Raw genomic sequence first — 23,777 nt, forward strand, 5'->3', positions numbered from 1 at the left:
CTGGTGTGTGTTAGAGTTAAACCCTTGTCTCTCCTGACCACTGACCAGACTATACTGCCAGTATTTAAATGCCTGATCTCACTGTCTGCAGCTTCTGTACTTCATATGTTCAATACTTTTCCCCTGTGTCATTTCACAAGAGTTAGAAAACTTCTTTTACAGTCCTATTTATGTGTTGATCTTTTTGGTCTAATACTGACATTGCTTCTCAACACTATTGGGACATTTTTGCCATGTTCAATACTTATTTTCTCCCTTGTATTTTCAAAGTGTATTTTGAAATATCATTATTTAAGATATGCATAGACGTTCTCTCTATGATTTTGGTAAATGTGGGGTTTCTTGATTTTTGATTTTCATTCACAAGGCACAGGTACAATTTTTGTCCATTCTTCAGGTATTGCAACAAAGTTATCTAAATGTTTAAATACTTTTTATAGCCGTAAGTCAGAAGATTCTTCACAGTAAGATAAGGAATAAAATGCAATAGTGAAATTATTAAAATAGAAATAGCAAAAAAAAAGAAAAAAAAAAAAAAAAAAAAAAGGAAAGTGTAAAAAAGCAGAAAAAAAATAGAAAACTATATCAAAACGTTAGTTGACTGCTTGTCCAATGGGGAAAAGCCTTCGAGTACTTTTATTAATTATACATGATATTTTGGACTAAACGTAACAACATATGATTAGGATTTGGTTTTAATTATATACATAAACATTGATGGAACAGAAAATTGACCGTTAGAGGTCGCTGTGGCTAAAGCTAATCGCGTTTGGTTTGTTTTGAAGCAAAATGTCGCGATAACTCACCGGAACTCGATTCAAACTGAGGCGGGTTGAGACGAACGATAGTTTTGTGGAGAAGGTACAGTGCTTTTTAAAAAAAAACATATGTTATAGGAGATTTTTTTGTACTTAGTGAATAATAATGCTCAATGTATTGTCACATTGAAACTGCTACCAGTTTAAAAAGAAGATAAACGTCAACCGACAACAGCTGGCGAAAACAGACAGTGTTTACTGTGTTAAGTGAAAGGGTTGCTGACATTTTTATACGCTTAATTATTGCTGATTGGGTTCATAAACCTTCTTGAGGATTCAGTAATATTTCCATGGTAAACTTAATAAACCAGATTTGTTACTGTGAGTCCGCCCATGGCTGCCACAGAAAAAAGTCCTGTTACTGGCTGTTTTGAAATGCATTTCCGCAAATTGATATATCATACAACCCATTTTAATAAATTCTACTGTGTTGAATCTACAACAGACGGTCAAATAAAAGGTCACATCTCCTTGGTAACACAGACCAATAAATAAAAGAAGTCTATATTCTCATATTCAGTAAAGTAAAAATAATTGTAATAGCTTAATATCTCTAAGAAGGAATTAAACAATATGGACAAAAAATACATCTATGAATGTAACCATTCATAAATAGAGCTCTATTTAGTTTGATTTGGTCCAAAGGAATAAAGTAAATGTTTTGTTTATGAGCTATGTGATAATTCTTTACCTTACTTTAAATATGTATCTAAGACATTGATTGAAAGAATAAATCTTTGTACTTCTGAAACAGATTATCTGACGCTTCCAAGGCCAAAACCACTGCTGGAACACCAAAGTCAGTTCATATTTGTCAAAAAGACTCTCGATCCTCAGACTTGTTGGAAAACATTCTGTTGAACTGTTGAGAATAGGTGAAATGTGGCTGCCAAAGACGGGATAATAATGACATCACTGAAGTAACCCAGTGTTTTTCCTCTTTCCTCTCAGATGCCTCCAGATGAGGAGAATGAGCTGCTGCGTAGCCAGCTGAAGCAGAGTGAGGAGCAGGCCCGTCGGGCCGCCCAGGCAGGCCTGGACCTGCTGAAGCAGCAGGATGAGCTCCAGGAGCGGCTGGAGGAGCAGAGAGTGGAGATGACCAACGCTCTGGAGGTGGGGAGCTGGTCCTTTTAAAAAACACAATCTGAAGTCTGCATCTGAAAATCTAGATTTAAGATATTTTAACTAGAGCTGAAGAGATTAATTGGATTAATTGTGGTTAATCATCAGGACACGGCTCATGATCTTCAACCAATTATTTTGCGATCTATTATTTGATCTATTGATCTATTAATAATTAAGCTTCACCTGCTATAATTCTGTGAAAACAAACAAAAAAACATCTCCTATTAAACATATTTTGCTATCCAATTATTACGTAGTCGGTTAATAAAAAATAAAATCTCCAAATAATCAAGCATACACTGAAGAAATATTGTGTCAATGCATTTTCTGCAATAAAATGTTCAGTTTCTTATTTAAAACGGAGAATTGTTTTAATGTTTTAATGTATTTCCAATATTGTATAAAGTGGTTAAATAAAAAATCTGCCGAATGTAGCAAATCTTTTATTTGATGAATCATCTCAGTAATGGATTTCTAAAATAATTTTTAGCTGTTGCCCTGATTTCACCTTTTGTGATAGAGTTGTAGTTATAGCCAAAATGTAGGACACAGTTTCCACCTCTCAGCTTTGTTGTGAGCAGCTGTGTGTGTCGTAGGCTCTGGAGCAGGACAAGTACTCCCTGCAGAAGGAAGTGGAGCTGAAGACCCGGATGCTGGAGTCTCTGCAGTCGGAATACGAGAGCATGAAGAACCTGCAGAAACAGCAGCTTCAGGAACATCAGGAACATCTGGAGAGGAGCCACAGCGTGGCTCTGACTGAGCACCAGAACAAGGTAGGCTGATCAAACCATCACACACTCCTGCTCTACAGGCCCAGGGAAGACATGGGAGATCTGAGTCCTAACCACTGTGTGCAGATCCTGACGCTGCAGTCTGCTGTGGAGGAGTTCCAGCTGAGTGAAAAGCAGCTGAAGCACAAGCTGGAGGTGCAGGCCGAGACGCTGAGCAGCAAGATGGAGGAGCTGCGCGCGCTCAGTGAGAACACCCAGAGCTCCATGACGACAGAGATGATGGAGGTGCAGCTGAAGACCATGGAGCTGGAGAGCGCTAAGGTGAGGCTCGGCGAGGCTCGCCTGGACAGCGGAGCGCGGGTTCTGCTGGTCGGTGCCGAGCCTGAGACGGACTCCTGCTGGTCCAGGTGGAGCTGGAGCAGATCCTGCAGGAGAGTCGCTACAGAGAGCAGCAGCTGGAGCTGAGCAACAGCCGTCTGCAGAGGCAGGTGGAGCACCTCACCGAGGAGAAGGAGGAGAGGGAGAGGGAAGCCGTGTCCTGGTTCAACTCCCTGGAGGTAACCTGGCTGCCTGGCTCATCTGCTCTCTTCCTTAGCTCTAACTGACTCTGAGTTTTAAACCTTAAGGGGAAAACAGAATCTGCTATAAAATATAAAAGGTGGGGGTGAACCGATCCACTACTTTCACTTCCAGAACCAATACAAATATCTGAGGCGTAGTATCAGTCGATATCAATCCAATACAGAAATATAGCTGAATTAATTAAAAGATTTTTTTTTAAACATAAATGTACTGAATTAATTAATTTGTTAACTCTGCGCCAATACAACACATTTAAATACATCTATAAATTCACAAGCTTGGTCAAACATGTAAAATCAACTTTCATTTGTTCACTCAGTGCAGTTAGGAGTATAGCATTGAGTGTAAAATAAATAATAAAGAATCTGAAACAGATAAAATCAATAGGTTGACTACTTTGGCCAAATATGTAAAATGAACTACAACAAACTTTATGTCAGATGGTTCAGAAAGTAAAAGCAGAAATTTTAAATATAATGTAAAATAAGTAATAAAGCATGACATCACATGAAGCATAGAATTAGAATAGATCAGCCATTGTGGATCAAGCACGTTGTCACTGATAACCGAAATAGAATTTTTTTCAATATCAGGAGCGATACAGACATTAATATTACAGGTTGAAGCATCACTAGTAAACATCCAACAAAAAGTGTTTCTGTTCTGATCTGTTAGTTTGATGTGATGAGACGTAAAGCAGTGGGAATCTGTTTCTGTCCCTCACTCAGATGTCTGCTTTGTTTTTAAACAGAAATCTCGAGAACTAAACCGGGATCTGCAGATCCAGTTGGATCAGGTTCTTCAGCAGGCCCAGGATCCAAACAGCCGGGGCAATTCTCTGTTTGCTGAGGTAAAGACAGAGACGGCACACACACTCGCTGTGTTTCTATTCAAGTGTCATGGGAATCTTGAGCAAACTGTTAAAGGGGCAGTATCATGTAAAATCAATGATATGTTGTAATTCTATTCCCTCATCAAGCACATACCTATAGTGTTGCCTTGATTCTTTCATGCATGTTTGAGAAATCCTTTCATCTCCATGGCAACGCTGGTAAAAACATTGTTAAAGGGTTAATAGAGGAGCCATTTTGTGATGACTTCCTGAAGGCGGAGCTTTAGAGAGATCAGAAGGTTTTAAAAAGACAAAGGCCCAATTTCATGGACTTTAAATTAGGAAGTTAAATTTGATATGTGCAGTATCTTACAGCATCTGAAGGCAACATAGGTGCTTAATTGTGCTATAAAATGTCACTAAAATAAAAAACTAAAGCTCCTCAGCTGAAGTATGTCTGTTGTTTTCCAGCTGGAGGATAAGAGAGCTGCAATGGAGAGACAGCTGATCAGCATGAAGGTGCAGCATCAGTCGCTGCAGAAGATGCACACCTTCAGTAAGCAGCAGATGCAGCGCATGAAGGTAGAGTGTGAGACAGAGGACAGCTGGGTAGAGCTGCTGGTGCGTTTCCTGGAATGACTGTGAAGGTGGTGTGCAGGTCCAGATCGCCACTCTGATGCAGCTGCAAGGCTCCAGGGCTGACCCTGCTCAGCTGGAGAGGCTGCAGTCCATGCTGTCGGAGAAGAACGCCGAGATCCAGAGTCTGATGACCAAACTGCAGAGGCTGGAGAAGATGGAGGTGAGCACAGAGCTTCAACCTGTTCAAATTCCAACTAGAAACATCAACAGGAGAGATTTTAATTTGTAAACCGACATACAAAGTAGAGCTGACAGTAGTCAGGTATGAAGTAGTGTGGGGTGGATCAGTATTCAGAAGCTCAAGTCAAAACTATGTAAAAAATATTTCTGACTGCGAGTACAGCTGCAGATGTCTGGTATATGTAGTGACAAACCACTACTAGTTAAATGTTGGTTTTACATTTAACTTGGATTCTCCAAATTTCAACAAAATTAATTCCAGAAACTTAATTAAAAGAATAATTTGGTATAAACTAGGCCTGTCATGATAGCAAATTTTGCTGAACGATTAATTGTCTCAAAAAACTATTGCGATAGACGATAGTATTGTTTGAAGACCTTTTTACACTGATTTAATGGAAATGACGTAATAATGCATGTGATTTCCTGCCAAAGATAGATACACTTTATTTTAAAAAGAACACCCAACACTGGAACTGATAAACAAAACAACCAAAAATAAAAATAAAATTGATTCTCAGTCTCCATTAACAAAAATGTACTTGAATAAAAACAAAATAACATAAAACCAAAGTGTAAATAAATACTGCATTCAACCAAAAGAGTGCAGATTATGAAGTCTGTTTACTATATTGCCTTTCAGTAATCATTAGATTTAAATAGAGAAGATGGGCACATCGACTACCTGATGCAATAGTTCACACTACACGTTAGTTCACACCTACATTTTCCCCTTATGACAATCTTAGACTTTGATCGTTCTAAGATTGTCTCTTGTGATCATCCTGTAGTGTGTGGTGTGTTACGCTAGATCGTTGTGGCCCCTCTGATCTAAATCAGGGGTTTTCCTTATTGGGAGCTTAACGCAGCCTGTTGAATGTGACAGGTAGCCAATCAGAAAACCGGATTCTGCTCCGCGCTTTCTGAGGGGAAATTACAGAGGGGAATCCCAAACAGCTGACACGGCACAACCCGAAGTCCAGCAGATATTGGAGATGATATGTGGAAACAACATTAATGTTTATAAAACATTTTGTACAAAGAATATAGAAATGACGAGGGGAGGAGTTGGAGCAAAATCGCTACGTTGATGAACCCGGTAACTTTTCAGCTGTTCTTTGTTAACGTGACATAAATAGATTATAATGGTTTTCATTCAGCCAGGACGTTACGTTGACACTAGAGACACATGCGTTGCAGATAGATTGTAGTAAAGCATTGATTAATGCCTGGTTTTAAAATTAGTTAGCTGGACTTGTAGCCATTATGTTGTGCCCACTGTTGGACATCACACGGCACATCGAACCCGATCGATCCATTATACCTAGGATTTCTGTCGGCTAATGTGTGGTCTCAGATTTTGAAAATGGGCCGACAATCGACCGACATGTAGTGTGCGCTGGGCATTACACTAAGGAAATGAGGAAGGGAGGATCAGTGGAGAGCACCGGAGTTGAACCTTTTTTCATTTAGCGTCATCAACAGGAGAAAAAGGCTGGAAGAGACGATAACCCCGATAATTAAAATGACGTCAATAGTTACGATTAATCGATATCTCGTTTATCTCGACATATTGACAAGATAATTCAGGTAAAAGAATAAGATTACAAAAGTATTTTGTAATCTTATTAAGTGTACCCATTAATATCACAAAGATGACTGGACCAGGTACTGAGCCTTGTGGTACTCCATAAGATTACCATATTTTTGATTTAAAATAAAAGTACAGCCCTCAAACCCTTAATTCTGTGCTTACTTAAAGAAAATCATTAATTTTACACATTTTAAATGTGGCTTCTCTATTTAGATAAAAAGAAAAGTTAAAAACAAACTTCAGATAGGCTTTCACAAGTACAAAAATTACTTTACAATCTCTGGAAATAACTCATAATAGAAGTATTTACTGTTTTGAGTTAGAAAAATAACATGCATGTTGGTTTTTATGTCAAGTTGGACAAAAAATACAAAAAAATCTTAAATTATATTCTGAGAAGATTTTGTGTTTTCTTTCCAATGTTATAAAAATAAAAATCAGAAATACATTAGTGCCCACAAAGTATCATCTGATCAACAAAGCTGCCAATTCAATAAAGTTTCTTTGAGCAGCTATCAGTTGAAAGAAGAGTTGAAGCATTTCTGAATGCAAAAGAGGCAAACACAAACATTACGTTCTCTTATTCTGACTTTATTTGTCCAGCATTAAAGTAGAAATACTAAGTAATACAGAGGATTACCTCAGGTCATCCAAGCTGAAATTGTGCAACATGATATGTCAAACAGAAAGTAAATACAGCAGTAGGCAGTAAAAGGTCAAATCTAAAGCAAGTTCTAAAGTGAAAAGTGTTTACATCCAGGCACATTTTTGATCCTGTGATTGGGAGAAAACTGATTTACATGTCGCATCGCCCCAACAATAAGCAGGAAAGACATTTCATCCAAGGCCTGCCTTTCTCCTCCTTATTCCGATTTTTTCTGGGAAAGAGGCAGTATTATGTATTTTAGTGCCATTTTGGCATTTTTTTTCTGCTGGTTATCAAGTATCAGGTTTTGTTTTTGTTCTTTTTTTATGGGGAGAAACGAGGCTGTATCGGATCAGTGGAGCGCAGCTGAACTGCAGAGTTGTGGCTCCACATTCAGTGACTCAGCACTTTAATGAGCAACATTAACTTTCTCAAGAAACAGATATTGAAAAGAGTTCACATGAGTTTATTATATATGACACATGTGCCAAACTCAAGGCCCAAGAGTCAAATCTGGCCCACCATAGCTCTTTATGTGGCCCTCTAGAGTCCAAATTATAGCAATAGGCTCCTCCAGTTTTTCACAAATAACGGCAAAATTCACACAAAAATTAACAGATCCCCACATTTTTTTCTGATTTTAGCAACATTTTTTTCTCAAAATTGGCCAAAACCATTTGGGTTCAAGTGACTGCTGTTTCAGCCTGACTTGATGTCAAGTTATAGTCCATGACTGATAGAGCAATTAATAAAAGGTCACATTTAATATTTTATATATTTAACATTTCATATATTAGCTCAAATATCGTAAAAATTCCTAACGAATTACAAATATTTCTAAATTTGCACCACAAAATCTGTGATGTCGATTGCAGAGAACCACAAAAACAATCCTGGACAGACTGATTAGTGTGAAAAGATGTTCAATATTATGTTATTTTTAGTAACATTTACTGAATGCTGAAACACCTATTTATTGGTATTTTAACAATTGAATTGGTTTTTATCAATACGTTCTGGCCCAACAGACCCTTTAAGGACATCCTGATTTTTGATCTGGCCCAAATGGAAATGAGTTTGATGCCCTGATATCTGGGATAAAAACAAGTGAATCCTGGACTATTTTGAATGTAAAGAAGAATAAAGAGTGAGACATTTGGTAGTATTAAAGAAATGCTAATCAGCCAGGCAGAAAACGCAAGGAGGGAACTTGACAGAGTAGAGAGATACAGCGATCCAGAAGTGATAAAAGCTGTGATCATTGCTTCCCAGACCTACAAAGATGTAGAAGACATGGAGATGAAGCCTTTGCAACAAAAATATGTGGATTTAAAGGTGGCCCCTTCCTCAGCCAGGAAGCATTTATATCAGAGATTCAAGATGAGAAAGCAAAAAGTAAAACCCTCCAAGAAGAACTGGACGAACTGCAGACTTCCTACGAGGAGCTGAACTCCAAGTATGAAGCAGACGATGCTCTGGTGAGGCAGGAGGGCGAATTGACTCAGCTCAAAAGTTCATACGATGAACTCCACTGTCAATATGAAAGTGACATTTTTGAACTGGAAGAAGACGTGGAAAGATATCAGGAGGAGATACAGCAGTGGGAAGACGCTCTTTCAAAAGAAAAGAAAGAAAATATTATCCACAAAATAACTTATTCGGCGCTGCTAGATCGAGTTGAAAAATGTCATTTTCAGGTAAGTCAGGAGAGAAAAACTCGTGTGAAAAAATCAGAGGAGGACGCAGAATTTCTTGAAACCATGAGAGCCGAGAACGCCGTCCTCCAGGAAAAAAACAGAAAAGAGATGCTTTTTCTGCAAGACAGCAAGAAACTTTTGGAGGAAGAATTATTTCAGATGAGACGTTCATATAATGAACTCCAATCCAAATATGACAACGATGTTTCTCTATTGAAACAAGACATGGAAGGATACCAGCAGAAGATGCAGCAGGAGGAAGCTGCTCTTTAAAGAGAAAAGCAAGAGAAGATTTTCCATGAAAGACAGAATTCAGAGCTGCAACACCAAATCGAAAAACTTAAATTGCAAATAATCCAGGAGAGAGAAAGTTATATGGAAAAATCAGTGGAGGACAAAGTGATTATTGAAAACACCAGAGCTAAGAACGCTGTCCTCCAAGACATAACAAGAAAAGAAATTCACCGGCTGCAAGAGAAGGAAAGAAGTGCCCAGGCTGAGTTGGAGAAGGTCAACAGTTTGTACCTGGAGCTAAAATGTCGATATGAAACAGAAGTCACTGCAATGAAACAACAGGCAGAAAAATACCAGGAGGAGATCAGATGTGTGAGAAAAGATCTGTAAAAAGCAGGAGAGGATTTACTGCTGGCCGACACTCTGACAGATGAGGAAGAAGATTTCCAACAAAAACATGTTGAAGTTTTCCAAGAGAAGGAGGAAGACGCACAGAGCAAAATCGACCTGATTAAAGTGTCGAGTCAAGAGGTTTCTTCAGAGGAGGAACTCCCTGGAGAACCTTTACCAGGCTGTTCTACAGATCCGGAATCCTCAGAAGCGACAGAGATCGCTGGAGAAACCGTCCTGGAGGATTTGGACCGTCCAGACACTAAAACGATGAAGGACGGTAAAAAGGAAAAAACTAAAACTTCATTTTGGAAAAAACTACGCAACATGCTGCAATTGAAGAAGCCGAAAAAGAAACAGAAGAGTGAAGACGATATTGATATTTAGAGAAGGAGACAGATGAGCAAGAGAGGAACCGAGGAATCGAACAAGTGGAGGTCGCAGCCTCTGTGAACGGGGCGCCACGCTCCATCAAGACCAAATTTAAAAAGTTTTTCCCCATTGACAAACTATAAAATAGATCCCTTCCCAACTCAATTGGAGAAAAGGTGGACAGCACGGTGGAGTTCTCCCCGTGTTTGCGTGGGTTTTCCCCGGGTGCAGGTCAGTTGGTCGCTGTAAATCACCCCAAAAGACTTTAAGAAACTCCAAACAATATTGTTAAACTTGTAAAATTAAGTGGCAGACGGCTCACAACATCTATTATCTATCTATCTATCTATCTATCTATCTATCTATCTATCTATCTATCTATCTATCTATCTATCTATCTATCTATCAAATATCTTAGTACACTTGAAATAGAAGACAAAACTAACCTTACTTTAAGTCACTAATTCCTTAATATTGATGAAAAAGTCTTAGTTCCACTGGTAGATTATTTCATGTACAACAAGATATTTTTCCCATATTAAAAGTGAAATAATCTGCCAGTAAAATTACAATTTTTTATTGATGTTAAGGAGTTATGTACTTAAAACAAGCTGCTGTATCTTGCTGAAAAGTGTGTGTGTACTCATTATGTGTGTGTGGGGATGTTTGTATAAGCAACAGAATCAATTGGAAAGGAAAAAAAAGGCAGAAAAATTCCCCATGTTGCCAAGTATGAAATGAGGGAATTAAAGTTGAGGAACCGGTCAAACCAACGTCTCGTTGGCAGGAATCAGACAGTCAGCAGCAGAGTGAAGGGCTTTTAAAAGGTAAAACATTTAAAAAATCAAGAATTTCCTCAGTGATGATTTATCAAAGCTGCAGTATGTAACTTATTAAAAAATAAGTTTTTTGTTTATTTGTTAAAACTGTCACAATTTGAGACAGATGATGTGTGGGGGAAGAAATCAACGTCCTTCTCTCTGAGTTACTATTGCTGCATGAAGATATGCAACCAATCAGAGCCAATCTTGGTACATTTCAAATAAGACAAACTAACTTAAAAGTAGCCCTACAGCAAGATATAGAGGCTTGTTTTAAGTAAACATTTCATTAATATGTGATGAAAAAGTGCTTGTTCTATTGGCAGATTATTTAACTTATAAAATGGGAAAAATATCTTCTTATGAATTTAAAAACAAGTAGTTTTTCATCAATATTAAGGAATTATTTACTTAAAACAAGCCTCGGTCTCATGCTGAACAGTCACTTTTAAGTTAGTTTTGTCTTATTTCAAGTGTAACAAGATATTTTCAAAGATCCAAAGATATTTTGTGATTTTGCACTGTAATGTGCTCGAGGCGGAGAAAAAACTCACCTTTACAGGAAAACCGTTGATCCGCCATCTTCTGTGACTGATGATGGCGGTCACAGATGATCGCCATCATCATGGGATGAGAATGCTCATAACTTGCGGAGTATTCCCAGCAAGCTATGCTAGCAAAGCGCTAAGCCCCGCCCCCTGGCTCTGATTGGCTGTTTCTGGGAAAATACGTAGGAGCTTATTTTTTTTCAGAGATTATCTGTCTCATATCAAACTGTCACAACACGGCACAGCTTCAACAAATCAGTGACGTGCGGTGAGGTTCATAGCTGGTGAGGCACTGACGTCATCAGAATCAGATTTGCAAATAGATGCATAGATTGACAGCAGTTTACAGGTTATGTTTCACTTCTGCATCCTTACACATACAAACTGTAGCTCACAAAACACACATTTCCTTAAAAAACAAAACAAAATAAATGTCGAAAGTCGGGATAAGCGAGAGGAAAAAAATCACTATCTCTATTATAATCTATCGCTGCACTTGACTTGCTTCCCGAATCGTTTAGCCTAGCTCGCTGTCACTTACTCGGCAGTTGAGGAGTGACGAAGACGAACGTCTGGGATCTTGAGCGCCCCCTGCCATGAGGCAAGAGAACTGCCTGCCTCACCTCGAACCTGTTCTCTGCCGTTTATAATCGCTCATTACACGAAACACGTTACACAAACACAGTTGGTGACAAAAAGCACTGTACATTATATACATAAGCTAAATTATTGGAAATAAGTTCACATATTAAATTTGTTTAAACCATTTTATTGACGCCGTACAGCAACATGCTCTCTCCGCTTAGCAGCCAGCGCAGAGCCAGGGGTTGCGCAATCCAAGGTGAGGCAGAGCTCGCTGCTGCCTCACCGGCATCGCTTCCAAGCATTTGAATGGGAATATAAGAAAATTCAGCGATTTTGAACAAATAAAAATCGAAATTGGTGAAGCTACATGAAAAATAAATATTTTTTAGTACAAACCACCGGATGAATATAACAATTTAAATTACTTTATGATTATATATTTTCTTTCTTTCCATGATGGCTGGTGAGGCACTGCCTCACCTGCCTCCCCTGACCGCACGTCACTGCAACAAATATGTAAAAAAATCTATTAAAAAAAAAAAAGATACATATTGCAGTATTAAGGTAAATAAGGGCTTTCTAACCTCATATAAAAAAAGGTAGACAAGTTTTTTTTTCTCACTGAACTAAAAGAAGACAAAACTTTTCTTGTTTTAGGTCAGTTAAAATAAACAAAATTATTTCTATTTGCTAAATGCCACTACATTGTAGCATATTTGAGCAACAAAACAGTTTAAAGTGCCATAAAAACATAATATATTAACCAATCATGAAACAAGCAATAAATATTACAACAAAATCATCAAACAAATATACATCAGATATACTGATCAATAGTCTAGTTACCAGGAATAAAGGGAACTAACGGATGGATTTTAGCTTTAATTCAACGGAACTCTGCATGAAAAATTTAAAATATGTTCTTCTGGTTTTAACTGAATATTTGTTGGTAGACAGCACTGACCATTTGAGAAAAGTCGCTCAGGTTATAAAGAAGCATCATGCTGCCACCACCATGTTTGACTGAATCATTTTCTTTTTTTTAAATTATCCCTGAACACCAGATCTAACCTGACATCCCTTTGAAAACATTCCACTTTCTGCTCAAATATTAAAATATTTCCAAAGACGTTGCTGATAACCAAGAGGTCTTTTTGGAAAACCTGAGATGTTTTAGCACAAAAACTCTCTTTTGTGCCCAAACACTTCATTTTTATCACAAAGTTAACTGGCAGAGCTCCTGGTTGTGGGTTTTTCATTGACGGCTGTGGCGCCTACCAAGAGCCTGAACAACAGTTTCATTCAAGAACGCATCAAAGAGACAAATGGATTAACAATAGCTTGAACTCCCACATGCGCACATTCAGCTTCAGCTGCAAGGATTAACTATTGAAAGCACAATTTCACCTGCAGACAAACACAGAGATGGAAAGAAATCAAAGAAAACAAAGAAAAAAATACCTTTTTTATAAACTGATTAATTCACATCTGCCCAACTGTCGCACTTCTTCTGGCTGCAGTGCTGTAACAACAAAGACACTGAGCCCCTCCCCTCCTTGTTGCTGCCCACCTGACCAAAACAGTGAACTGCTGCTGGCAGTTTTAAACTCTAACATGGTGAAAATATGTGACCATCTTTATCCAACAGGGAAAACACAAAGAATTCACAAAGGATTTAAGGCCACAGGGGAACCTTCCCCCCCCCCCAAAAAAAAAGAAAAAAGAGGAGTTTGACTTTCTAAAAGAAAACATGTCAGATTCAAGTGATTTTCTTTTTTATGTGGCCAATTAAAGTAAAAGTTCTAGGGGCCAGGGAGACAATGGTGTGGCACCTAATCTCTTCCATATGAGGTAGACGGACAGGGAATAATTGAAATGCTGAAAGGTGCCTCATGCTAGCTGTGCTAACGCTACGACACTGATGTTTGAGAGAAATTTCAAATGGTCAGTAAGGCTGTAAAACTCCAGTCTCTGATCTGCAACTGTGACGGAGTAAACCTCCTGCATAAGGAAGAGATATGAATACTTGTACAGAGGAATTAGTATTGATAATGATTACTGTACTTTGGCTTTATTTACTGGTGTGTGCGTGTGTGTGTTTAGACGTTGCTGAAGTCTCAACCAGCCAATCCCGTCCAAGCAGAATCAGTCGGTGGTCAGGATGAAACGTACTACACTGACCTGCTCCAACTCAAGCTCAACAACTCTGTGTGAGTTCAGCCTTCGTCGTCATCATCCTCATCATTACAGTGTTTGATTGTTTACAGACTGAAATCAAATTCAGTCTGTAAACTATTAAGCATGAGTCATTTTTTAACATATTGGTATGAAGTAAAGCTGGGCCAATGTTCACAACTTGTGTTTATTTTCATCTTGTTGCCTTTTGTTCAGTTCAGTGATAATGACACAGTAGAGGATTATGAGCAGAGAAACAATGTAGGCGGTGCAGTCGCTTTTACAAGGCCTCAAAACTCTATGGAGATATATATTAATATTAGTATTGGTTATCGGCCACAAACGCAGTATTGATATCAGCTATTGATTTTGAAATGTTCATATCTGTGCATCCTTAATAATAATGCTGCAAATATAGGATTATGGATGTTTGGCAGTTTCAAAAGAAGAGGAACACTGTCCCAATTTAAACCTCTGAAAAAGCTTTGTTCCAACGTGTGTGTGTGTGTGCGTGTGCGTGTGTGTGTGTGTGTGTGTGTGTGCTCAGTAAGGATGCGGAGCGGCTGGGAGATGAGCTGTCCTTGCAGAGGATGAAGTCTCTGTCAGAGAGCCAGAGAGCTCTGGAGCTGGAGAGGAAGCTGTTTACGTCTGAGCGGCTGCTCAAACAGGTAGAGGGCATCACATATTCAGTCAGTGGTGGGGATTTATTGTATCGTTTATCATTTACAGTGATACATTTCTTATCATGAGAAGAATTTTGATTTATTGTTGTCACTATAAATTTCAGTTAATGTCTAAAATTGCCTAATATTGTCCGTATTGTTGGGGTTGTTAATTTTACTACATTTTCCCCACTATTGTTAAAATTGAGAGTATCAATACATTTGAAAATATAATTAAATGCAGTTACTTTGAGCAGCTTAGTGATACAAATTAAACTTCTTCATATGACTAATGTCCTAAATAAATGGATTACAAGTTTGTTTTTTTCAAGAGCAGTACTTGTGTTTGAGGAACTTTGACTGCTGTACCATTCAGTCACATAAAATTAGCTTAAAAAGGAGTAATAAGTAGTTATCACAATAGTTCTATGAAATATTGTGATAAAACTTTCCGTTACTAGTAGTTTCTGTTCCTGCAGACTCAGAGCGACAAGATCAAGCTGCAGCTGCGTGTCGAGGAGCTTCAGCAGAAATATGAACCCAAAGGTAGTGAAGCAAACCTCCAGCCTCTGTTAGCTAGCTGTCTGCTGTCTGCTGCTCTGTAACACTGCTGCTGCCTGGAATCTCTGCAGAGGTGAAGAAGTACCCTATCCAGAGGAAAAGAAAGGAAAAGCTTCCTGTCGATGTGAAGCCTGAACCTGACGGGAGCGCTCACAGAGAGCAGGTTGTTGCCGTGGAGATTGAGGAGACTGACCATATGAAAGTGGGCTGTGAAGATGAAAACAGCCCTGCAGAGATAACAGCTGCTGCTCCAGGTATGTGGTGAAGTGAAGGGAGGGTCAGAGGTGAACCGTGTCGCCTTCCGTCCCCCAAACACTCCTAGAGAGGAGAGTGTAACCAGCATGTGGAGCTCAGGCCGTCATGTGTTGCCTCTGCTCATGGTTTCCTCTATATTCCAGCGTCTGAACCAGAGCCTGAGCTGAAACCTGCCAAGTGTGTGAAGATCAGCTCTGATCAGCCTGATGTGATCCCCAGTCCCAGGTCAGTACTGTCGTCATACAACATCAGCTTAGAGCCACAACTCAGGTTTCTACTGCTGCTGGGAGCTGTGGATGCTCCAGCAATATGATCCAGTACAGAAGAACGGTGCTGGACGGACTTTAAACCTTTATTTTTTCAACACAGACAAAATGTACTGAATTCAAAATTTATTTAGGTAATCTATGCCAGCAAAGCACACTAAAATACACCAATAACTTCACAAGTTTGGTCAAAACATGTTAAAACCACTTTCATTTGTTTAGTCAGTGCATTTAATATAATAAAGAATTTGAAACTGACAATAAAGATGGTCTGACTGTCTTGGTCAAACAGGTAGAAATAAACTACAATAAACCTTTAAGTGGTTTAGAAAGTGAAACTAGAAATTCTACATGTAATGTAAAATAGATACTTGATCTAGAATATTTTTCAATATCGAATCGGTGTGTCTTTATTTAAAGCAGGCTGGGATGGACGAGGAAATTAGAAAGATATTTGTTTTTGGTTCAGTTTCTAAAAACTTCAGATTATGGGAGAGAGTGAATTTATCAAATGACAAATGTGCTTTTCATATTTAGTCCAGGGGAGTAAATTTTGGGATTGCCTTGATATGTTATGATTTATCCTCAAATGTTAGTAAATACCACAGAGCAAGTTACATTCATAAAACCATTTTTACAAAAATAGTATGGAATATTTGCAGCTTTGAATGTATAAACCCTAAAAGTCCCCCATGATTGTAATTTTCTTTACTTGTCTCCATTTCTATTGGACATGTTTAAACAATCAATCCCAAAGGTGTATAAATAGGCCTCTATTATGATGATTTCCTAAGTGTCTGGCATGACATAATGTAATTTGGTAAAATTTAATATTTCTAGTCTGGATCTGTTTTTTTTTTTTTTTTTTTTTCATCCCTTCTTGGGTAAATTCTTGCAACATTGTAGTTTATAGAGACCAGAGAAAGGCTGCAGTTCATAAAATACATCTGAAGGATCCCTTTGGTGTTTTACCCAGCAGAAAGCACACCTGCAATTAATTCAATTAAAATTTTGGTCAAATTCCACAACTAAGACAAATAAATGTATTTGCTCACAGAAATGTAAACGAATAAAAATTACACCTGTAAGGAGTGGTGATGATTCTGAGTCCCTCCTCCCACTCCCCACACAATCCACACATTAAACCAAACACACCATGCTGCAAACATTGTCCTGCTGAGTGACTAATAATCTGTATTTCTGTGTGTGTTTTTATGGTTGACCCTCAGCTGGCCTGTAACTGACCAGAAGGAAGAGACAAAGAACAACCAGGAAGTGAGGAGAAAGAAACCAAAAACAGAGGTGATCTACGTCACTTCTAATAACACCATGGAGAACCAGTGCACCCAGCAGTAGATGTCTCCATCACCCCATTAAATATGGATGTGTGTGTGTGTGTGTATGTGTAATAGTGGAACTCTGGGGAGGTTCTAAAATGTTTGTCGGATATTTCTGTTCCTAAGTTATAACCATGTTTTTCAGAACTTTACTACTAGCGCTGTGTTTATATATTAAAGAAATTACAACTTCTAACACTTTGACTTGCATCACTTCTTCCTGGACACAGGAAACTCCTTTGACTCTATTATAACACATGGAACCGTTAGATATTTATAAAATCTTTTTTCCACTGTCACTGTGACTTTGAAAACTTAACATCCAGACATCATGATAATTCATTTCTAAATGTCATTTTTTTGTCAAAAGTGATTTTTTTTTTTTTTTTTTTTTTTGCCTAAATCATTTTTTGGGAAAAAAAATGAGTTAAGCAATTATTTTAGGAAAATGTTTCTGTTTTAACGCTCCAAGCCGGCAGGGGGCACCATTAAGTAGCTTTACTGCTGAACTACTGAAGAGAGGACGCGTTTTAACTACGTGGACCAATGAGAGCACTGGAATCATTCCGGTGAACGTGAGACGGCTGTGTTGATGTTTACGTGGTGACAGGTGGATGGATGATACACGACTCTGTTCAGCAGGTGAGTTCAGAGTTACATATCTACGTCACATCGAAAAAGCTGCTTCCGAGGCCAGCCTGGGTAGGAAACCACCGTGGAGCCTCGAGTCTTTCCAGGTTGGTCCAGCACAAGGAGCTGAAAGCTGAACTAACTACCACCGTCAGCTTTCTGCCAACATTAAAACAACGTGGGAACAGCCCCACGTATTTCACGTGTCTCTAGGCTCACTGTCCTGATATTGTCCTGTTCCAGTCATTATGAAGCTGATTTTCTGTTACTCTGGAAGAGCTTCTCTCTGCTGCTTGTTCCTGGTTCTCCTGCAGCTGCACTGCTCTCTCAGCCAGAAGGTGAGTTTTAACCAATCAGTTTCTGGAATGCCATGAACCTCTCCAGGTTACAATGAAATTGTAATTGTAATTCAGAAATTGCTTTATAATATATTTCTAGAATTGCGCCGCTCAGGATGGCACATTGGAGTAGCTCTGTACTTTCACTGAGGTGTTTTTTTTTTCAAACTTTGATTTCTGTCTTTCTTTGGGAAAATTGCGTTTTTGGACAACCGTTCCTTCTGGATTTGGATGCAGCGTAGCCGGACTGATTTTTTGCCAGTCGTTTTTATACTTTTGCTATTTTGTTATGATGCGTAACCATAACAACAGGGTGGCTTACAATAATTGATCAGCATTGGAAAAGCTGAAATAACTCCACAACTGAAGCCGGAAGTCTTCAGTTGTGGAGTTGAAAGGAGGCGTGGTGGGGAGCATAGAGCAGGAAGTTCAAACCATCACCCCCATCCATCATAACGGGCAACGTGAGTTCGGGAACTAACAAGATGAATGAACTTCAAGCCCTGACAAAGACTCAGAAAGAATACAGGGAATGCAGTATAATATATTTAATTGACAATGGTTGCAGGATTATATCCCCAACTCTAACGTCCCTCTGCCAGGCTTCCTGCCTACACCAGCAGACAAATTTAAAGAGCAGCAGGAAAGGAGGTGGATTAGCAGTGCTTGTGTCATCCAGTACATGTTACTGTGAAGCCTCGTCTCTGCAGTCCAGACATTGAACTATTCTCGTTAAATTTCCATCCATATTTACCAAAAGAATTCACCAGTGTTATTTTGGCAGCTGTTTACATCACACTTTTTTTTTTTTTTTTTTTTTACAATTCGCCTTCAACTGTTGCTGATAATGCATGTGATGTCATTTGTTCTGATGTTGCTAAGATATAGACACAACACCCCAATGCATTTATTGCTATATGTGGTGTTTTTAGTCATGCCTCACTCTCTTTCTTCTACACTGTCAACGTTTCACCAGTTTGTCAGCTGCTCCACCCAGGAAAACCAGATTTTGAGTTGTTTTATACTAATGTCAAGGATGCATCTCCAAACCAAGACCTCCTCTGGGGAAATCGAACCATAATCTTGTTTTTCCCTACTCTGAATACAAACCCCTGGTGAAGAGACTACCTGCTAGGAAGATGGCTGTTAAGAAGTGGTCACAGGAAGCAGAACAGACACTCCAGGGTTGTTTTGAAGCAACTGATTGGATCACTCCCTGCCAGCCACATAGTGATGACGTCAATGGCAATACTGTGTGTGACTGACTACATGATCTTCTGTGTGGACAGCACCATCCCCACCAGAACAGTGAGATGCTTCTCGAATAACAAATCCTGGATCACCAGTGACCTAAATGAACTTTTAAACAAGACGAAAAAGAGCCTTTAGGGAACGAGACAGAGAGTTGTTGAGGAGAATACAGAAGCAGCTTAAAGTCAAGATTACAGACAAAAAGGAGAAGTACAGGAAGAAGCTGGAGAATAAACTGCAGAATACATTTAAACCGTTTCACATATGAATGAAATAAGACATTTATTGCAAAAAAAAAAAGACGTTGAAACCTTTTCTACCCACTATCTGACATGAAATCAATTTGAGTGGTTCCTGTTTTTGTTCACTTGGGATTACCAAAATGAGTTCTATTCTGTTAAATGCCATAATAAGTAGTTTTTAAGTATTATTTATTCAGACATCATTGGGTATTACTAAATGATGATTTCACATTTATTACCTATGTCTGCAGTCTGAAGGTGCCTTAACCGTGGTGGAGAACACTGAAGGAGGACGGGGTGTTGATGAAGAGGAGGAGGTTACGGTTGATGATGATGATGATGATGATGATGGTGGTGGAGATTTTGAGGTTGTTCAGCCTAATGAACAGTGGCAAACACTGAAACCAGGTGAAGTAACCAGGTCTGTTCAGCTGCTTTTAGCTCGTTATGGTGAAACATGCTTCAAAATGCCATTTGCACATACCTCAAAAATAACTTAATATTTGTTCAAAACATAATGAGAATCTGTTAATTATGCAGGAAAATCAGAAAGCATAACCTAAAATATAAATTATTATATTATATTTGGTCTTTGACCATCCAAGTATTAATTTCCTTGTCGTAAATGTCAGCCGTCCATACAAACCTAGACGACTCTGTCTGTGTCTGCTTGACCGATGGCCACTGAGTCGTAATGTTGTCGGGTGTGTGTGTGTGTATGTGTGTGTGTGTGTGTGAACCCAGGCCAGGCCGTCCCAGCAGGCTCCCATGTGAGGCTGAACCTGCAGACCGGTGAGAGGGAGGTCAGGCTGGGGGAGGAACAGCTCAAGTACTGGACCCAGCAGCACAGGTGGGTTCCTGCTAGCACGTGCATTCAGAAAGCGCTTTCCTCAAGGCTGAAGAACAGTGGTCAAAGGATAGAAATGGTCATTCTGTGGTGGCAGGGAAGAGGAAAAGAGCCGGTCCTCCATTGATCCCGATGAGCTGAAACGAGCCATGAAGAAGATCAAGGAGGACCAGAGCAGTCAGGTAGTGAGGCGCTGCAGAACGCTCTGTACTGACCGGGTTCTGCTCAGCACCGTCCCAACCCTCACTGTGTTTGCAGGACTCGGCGCCATCCAGGTTCCGGCCGCTGGATGAGTTAAAGAAGGACATGGCTGACCTGGACCTGCTGGTAGAGACGGATGTCCAGGTACACTCTGTAGTCAGCCGTCCTGTTCACTCCTGGAAGTCTTGCTCTCTCTCGCTGGCTCCCAGCTGCAGATCAGATGATGGACCAGTTTATTCCCGTCTTCTCATGCTGTTTCCTGTGTTTGCAGATCATGAGGCGCCTGCTGGATCAGTTCAACAGCAGCAGCTCCACATTGGAGCAGAGGCTGAGCATCCTGCAGGAGCTGGAGTACATGGTGCATCAGGTAGCACGGCACATTCCCCACGAGCTCACCGAATGTTATCATGTCAACCTGCATGTTATCATGTCAACCTGCATGTTATCATGTCAACCTGCATGTTATCATGTCAACCTGCATGTTATCATGTCAACCTGCATGTTGGTGTGCGTGTGCGTGTGTGTGTGTGTGTGTGTGTGTTTTAGGTGGATAATGCTCAAACCCTGTGTGCGATGGGAGGCCTGAGCTTCATCCTGCAGGGTTTGAACAGCTCTGCTGTCCGATTCCAGGAGAACTCTGCCCTGGTCCTGGGCTCCGCTGTGGCCAGGTACACGCTGGCACTGAGCCGGACTCACACCTCCATTCTCAGCACATATCAGGACGAATTTGTGTTCAGCTTGTTGCTTTGATTCATCTGTGTTGGTCCTGCAGTAACCCGGTGGTCCAGGTCCAAGCAGTGGAGGCGGGGGCTCTGCAGACCCTTCTAACAACGCTGGCCACCACTCAGCCGCTCAACGTCAAGAAGAAGGTAGCTTCCTGTCTACACGGCCCGCCGTCCAGACAGAGAACATTTAAAAGGATGGTTCTGTGATTTTAGGTCCTGTATGCGCTGGCTTGCCTCCTGCGTCACTTCCCCTATGCACAGCGCCACTTCCTGTCCCACGGCGGGCTGCAGATTCTATCGGAGCTCTTCAGGGCAGACGCTGGAGGAATCCTGCGAACACGCATAGTCACCATGCTGTACGACATGATCAGCGAGAAGGTACAAAGCAAGTAGTCATGTTTTAATAAGCACTGTCACCCAGTGCAGCTTTAAGTTCTATAAGGAATAAAAATGATTGTGTCCAATCAGTCTGCTTGATATTTTTCTTCTGTATGTAGATTTTTGAAGGGGTTAAATGAAGGGGTTTGCAAATATTTCTAAAAAAGACCCCACAAAACTAGTAGTTTTTAATTTAAAATCGTTACTGTTATGGCAGAGTGGCTGAATCTGGTCTCTGTGTCCTGCTCCACCAGGAGCTGATCTCCCAGGCCGGCCTGGACCCGGTCCAGGACCAGGCCCATGCCGAGCGGCTGCGTCAGTACTCCCAGGTGTCCCTGCAGGAGGAGCTGATGGAGGAGGGCTGGTGCTCTCTGGTGCCACAGCTGCTCCAGTCTACTGAGCATGACTACAGGGAGAAGGTGGGCCGACGACCCCCAGCCTCCACTCTGCACCTCTGCAGCTTCAACTAACAGATCCAGTACAACCAGAGGAACTGAGTGCTTACTTGGTTCCGTCTTGTTTGCAGGCTCTTCGGGCGTTGTTGGCCATGACTCCTGTGTGTCTGGATCAGTACCGCTCAGATGGTGTTCTGCTGGGTTCTCTGCTCGCCCTCAGACTGCAGTACTCAGAACTGATCCAGTCAGAAATGATCCTAGGAGAAGAGACCAGCTACTTCACAGAGATGGTGGAGCTTATAGATTCTTTGCAGGTCAAAGTGAAATGACCAGCACTTCCTGCTGAGAGGAAAGTAAACAGTAAAACAACCAGTCCTGGATTCTAACATCCTTCACAGGTTTTTGAACATGATCTGCAGGAAGCAGATTGGTGAGGAAATGCTCCCGTCTGGGATGCATTCTGTATGGCACTGGAAAATGGTTCAGTTCATTCATTTTAGACCCAGCAGGAGCTAAATCCTATGTGAATCTGCTGCTGTAATCAGACAGAGCTCCTGTTCCAACATGTGTCCTGGCTGATGAGGATCTAAACAGACCGGTCCACCCATGACATTAGAACCTCAGTTACCTGCTTTCTATCCGTTGGTCCCAGGTGTTGCTGGGCCACCCAGGCGTACCAGAGCATCCATCCATCTTCCTCCACCAAAACCAAGAGGTTCTACCTCAAGTTTCTCTCTGGATGGTGATATTTCACTCTGAAATCTGCTTCAGGGTGGAACCAATAAATGAGGATTTGTCTGTTGGTAACTGAAGTGTCTTATGGAAAATACTTATTTTTATTTTAAAAAAAATAAATAAAAAGTTTAAACACTAATGTTGTGCTTTTGCCATTTTTCCAGTGCACTGTGTAAAGCAGTGGAGATTTTTGGAGTGACAAATCATGGTTCTGTCTGGATTTGGCAGTAGCCTGTTTTGTGCAGAGGGGATTTTGGTGTGGGGCTTTATTAATTATGTGTTTGAGTTTGGCTTGAACTGTTTCTTGCCAGTAGACATTGATTTATTTAGTGATACCAGCCTTGTAGAGAGGTTTGTTGTGTTAGAACTTTGTTAAGCATTAGAGTGCAACCCTGGTGTTCTCATCCAGCATCAGTGTCTGACCTCATAAATCACTTTTGGAAGTATGGTAAAGCAATTCCTTTACACACTCTGAAACCTTGTGGATTGTCTCCCAAGCAAAGTCGAGCTGTTCCATATGTGATCAACCTTTGGGTAAAGAATGGAATGGAAGAATAGTGACTATCATTAGGAACAGTTTTGAGATCACGATTTAAGAATAGCCTAAATTAAGTTTCCCAATTATAGGTTGATTTTTAAAACTATCAGTTATTTCTTTCTTTCTTTTGTAAATCTTTATTGAAGATTCAAGATCCAGTATAACAACACATCAGTACTATTTGTAGCAGTTTAAAGAATCATCTTGATAGTTTGATTTTCAAAGTAAACTTCCTAATTAAATACTAAACATACAATTATTTTTTCTCAGCTGAATGCATTAAATAAAATGTAATAACATTGTCATTCTCTATAAATGATGCTACAGGTTTAGATCTATGGTCTGTGTTACTATTAAACCATTTATAGGGGCCCCTTAATGGCCCCTACCAGCAGCTACTGAGCTTTCTTTGCCTTGATATCTCCGTCTTATAATTCTAGGTCTAGA

The 23,777-nt window shown here is 40.0% G+C and overlaps 2 protein-coding genes across 3 annotated transcripts; both read left to right on the top strand.

Moving 5' to 3' along the window:
- The first annotated feature begins 729 nt into the window (after window positions 1–729).
- Window positions 730–17,249, top strand: spdl1 (spindle apparatus coiled-coil protein 1). Its single transcript, XM_044126684.1, has 14 exons — window positions 730–861; window positions 1,770–1,931; window positions 2,540–2,716; window positions 2,801–2,995; window positions 3,082–3,231; window positions 4,008–4,106; window positions 4,560–4,670; window positions 4,747–4,887; window positions 13,898–14,004; window positions 14,517–14,637; window positions 15,111–15,177; window positions 15,264–15,446; window positions 15,591–15,672; window positions 16,943–17,249. The coding sequence occupies exons 2-14, from the start codon at window positions 1,770–1,772 to the stop codon at window positions 17,067–17,069; spliced, it is 1,722 nt and encodes a 573-aa protein (XP_043982619.1). The 5' UTR covers window positions 730–861; the 3' UTR covers window positions 17,070–17,249.
- Window positions 17,250–17,598: 349 nt separating this feature from the next.
- Window positions 17,599–22,931, top strand: sil1 (SIL1 nucleotide exchange factor). Of its 2 annotated transcripts, none has more exons than XM_044127110.1 (12): window positions 17,599–17,692; window positions 17,924–18,018; window positions 19,763–19,919; window positions 20,256–20,361; window positions 20,456–20,540; window positions 20,617–20,703; window positions 20,831–20,926; window positions 21,106–21,227; window positions 21,332–21,428; window positions 21,498–21,662; window positions 21,917–22,081; window positions 22,189–22,931. In XM_044127110.1, exons 1-12 carry the CDS (start codon window positions 17,665–17,667, stop codon window positions 22,384–22,386), a joined length of 1,401 nt encoding a protein of 466 aa, XP_043983045.1. In that variant the 5' UTR covers window positions 17,599–17,664; the 3' UTR covers window positions 22,387–22,931. The 2 variants fall into 2 exon arrangements, with proteins under 2 accessions (XP_043983045.1, XP_043983046.1); XM_044127111.1 differs by having other exon boundaries at window positions 17,602–17,787; window positions 22,189–22,925.
- The last annotated feature ends 846 nt before the right edge of the window (window positions 22,932–23,777 follow it).

Source organism: Gambusia affinis, linkage group LG09 (genome assembly GCF_019740435.1).
Source record: "Gambusia affinis linkage group LG09, SWU_Gaff_1.0, whole genome shotgun sequence".
In the NCBI taxonomy this organism is placed as follows: domain Eukaryota; kingdom Metazoa; phylum Chordata; class Actinopteri; order Cyprinodontiformes; family Poeciliidae; genus Gambusia; species Gambusia affinis.

Bases quoted from the DNA above. Each gene is read 5' to 3' on its own strand.
- spdl1 (XM_044126684.1), top strand. From the start codon at position 1,770: ATGCCTCCAGATGAGGAGAATGAGCTGCTGCGTAGCCAGCTGAAGCAG. The intron at 4,107-4,559 runs GTAAAGACAGAG...GTTGTTTTCCAG, and splicing joins GCAATTCTCTGTTTGCTGAG to CTGGAGGATAAGAGAGCTGC. The intron at 15,178-15,263 runs GTAGTGAAGCAA...GAATCTCTGCAG, and splicing joins GCAGAAATATGAACCCAAAG to AGGTGAAGAAGTACCCTATC.
- sil1 (XM_044127110.1), top strand. From the start codon at position 17,665: ATGGATGATACACGACTCTGTTCAGCAG. The intron at 17,693-17,923 runs GTGAGTTCAGAG...GTCCTGTTCCAG, and splicing joins TACACGACTCTGTTCAGCAG to TCATTATGAAGCTGATTTTC. The intron at 20,362-20,455 runs GTGGGTTCCTGC...CTGTGGTGGCAG, and splicing joins TACTGGACCCAGCAGCACAG to GGAAGAGGAAAAGAGCCGGT.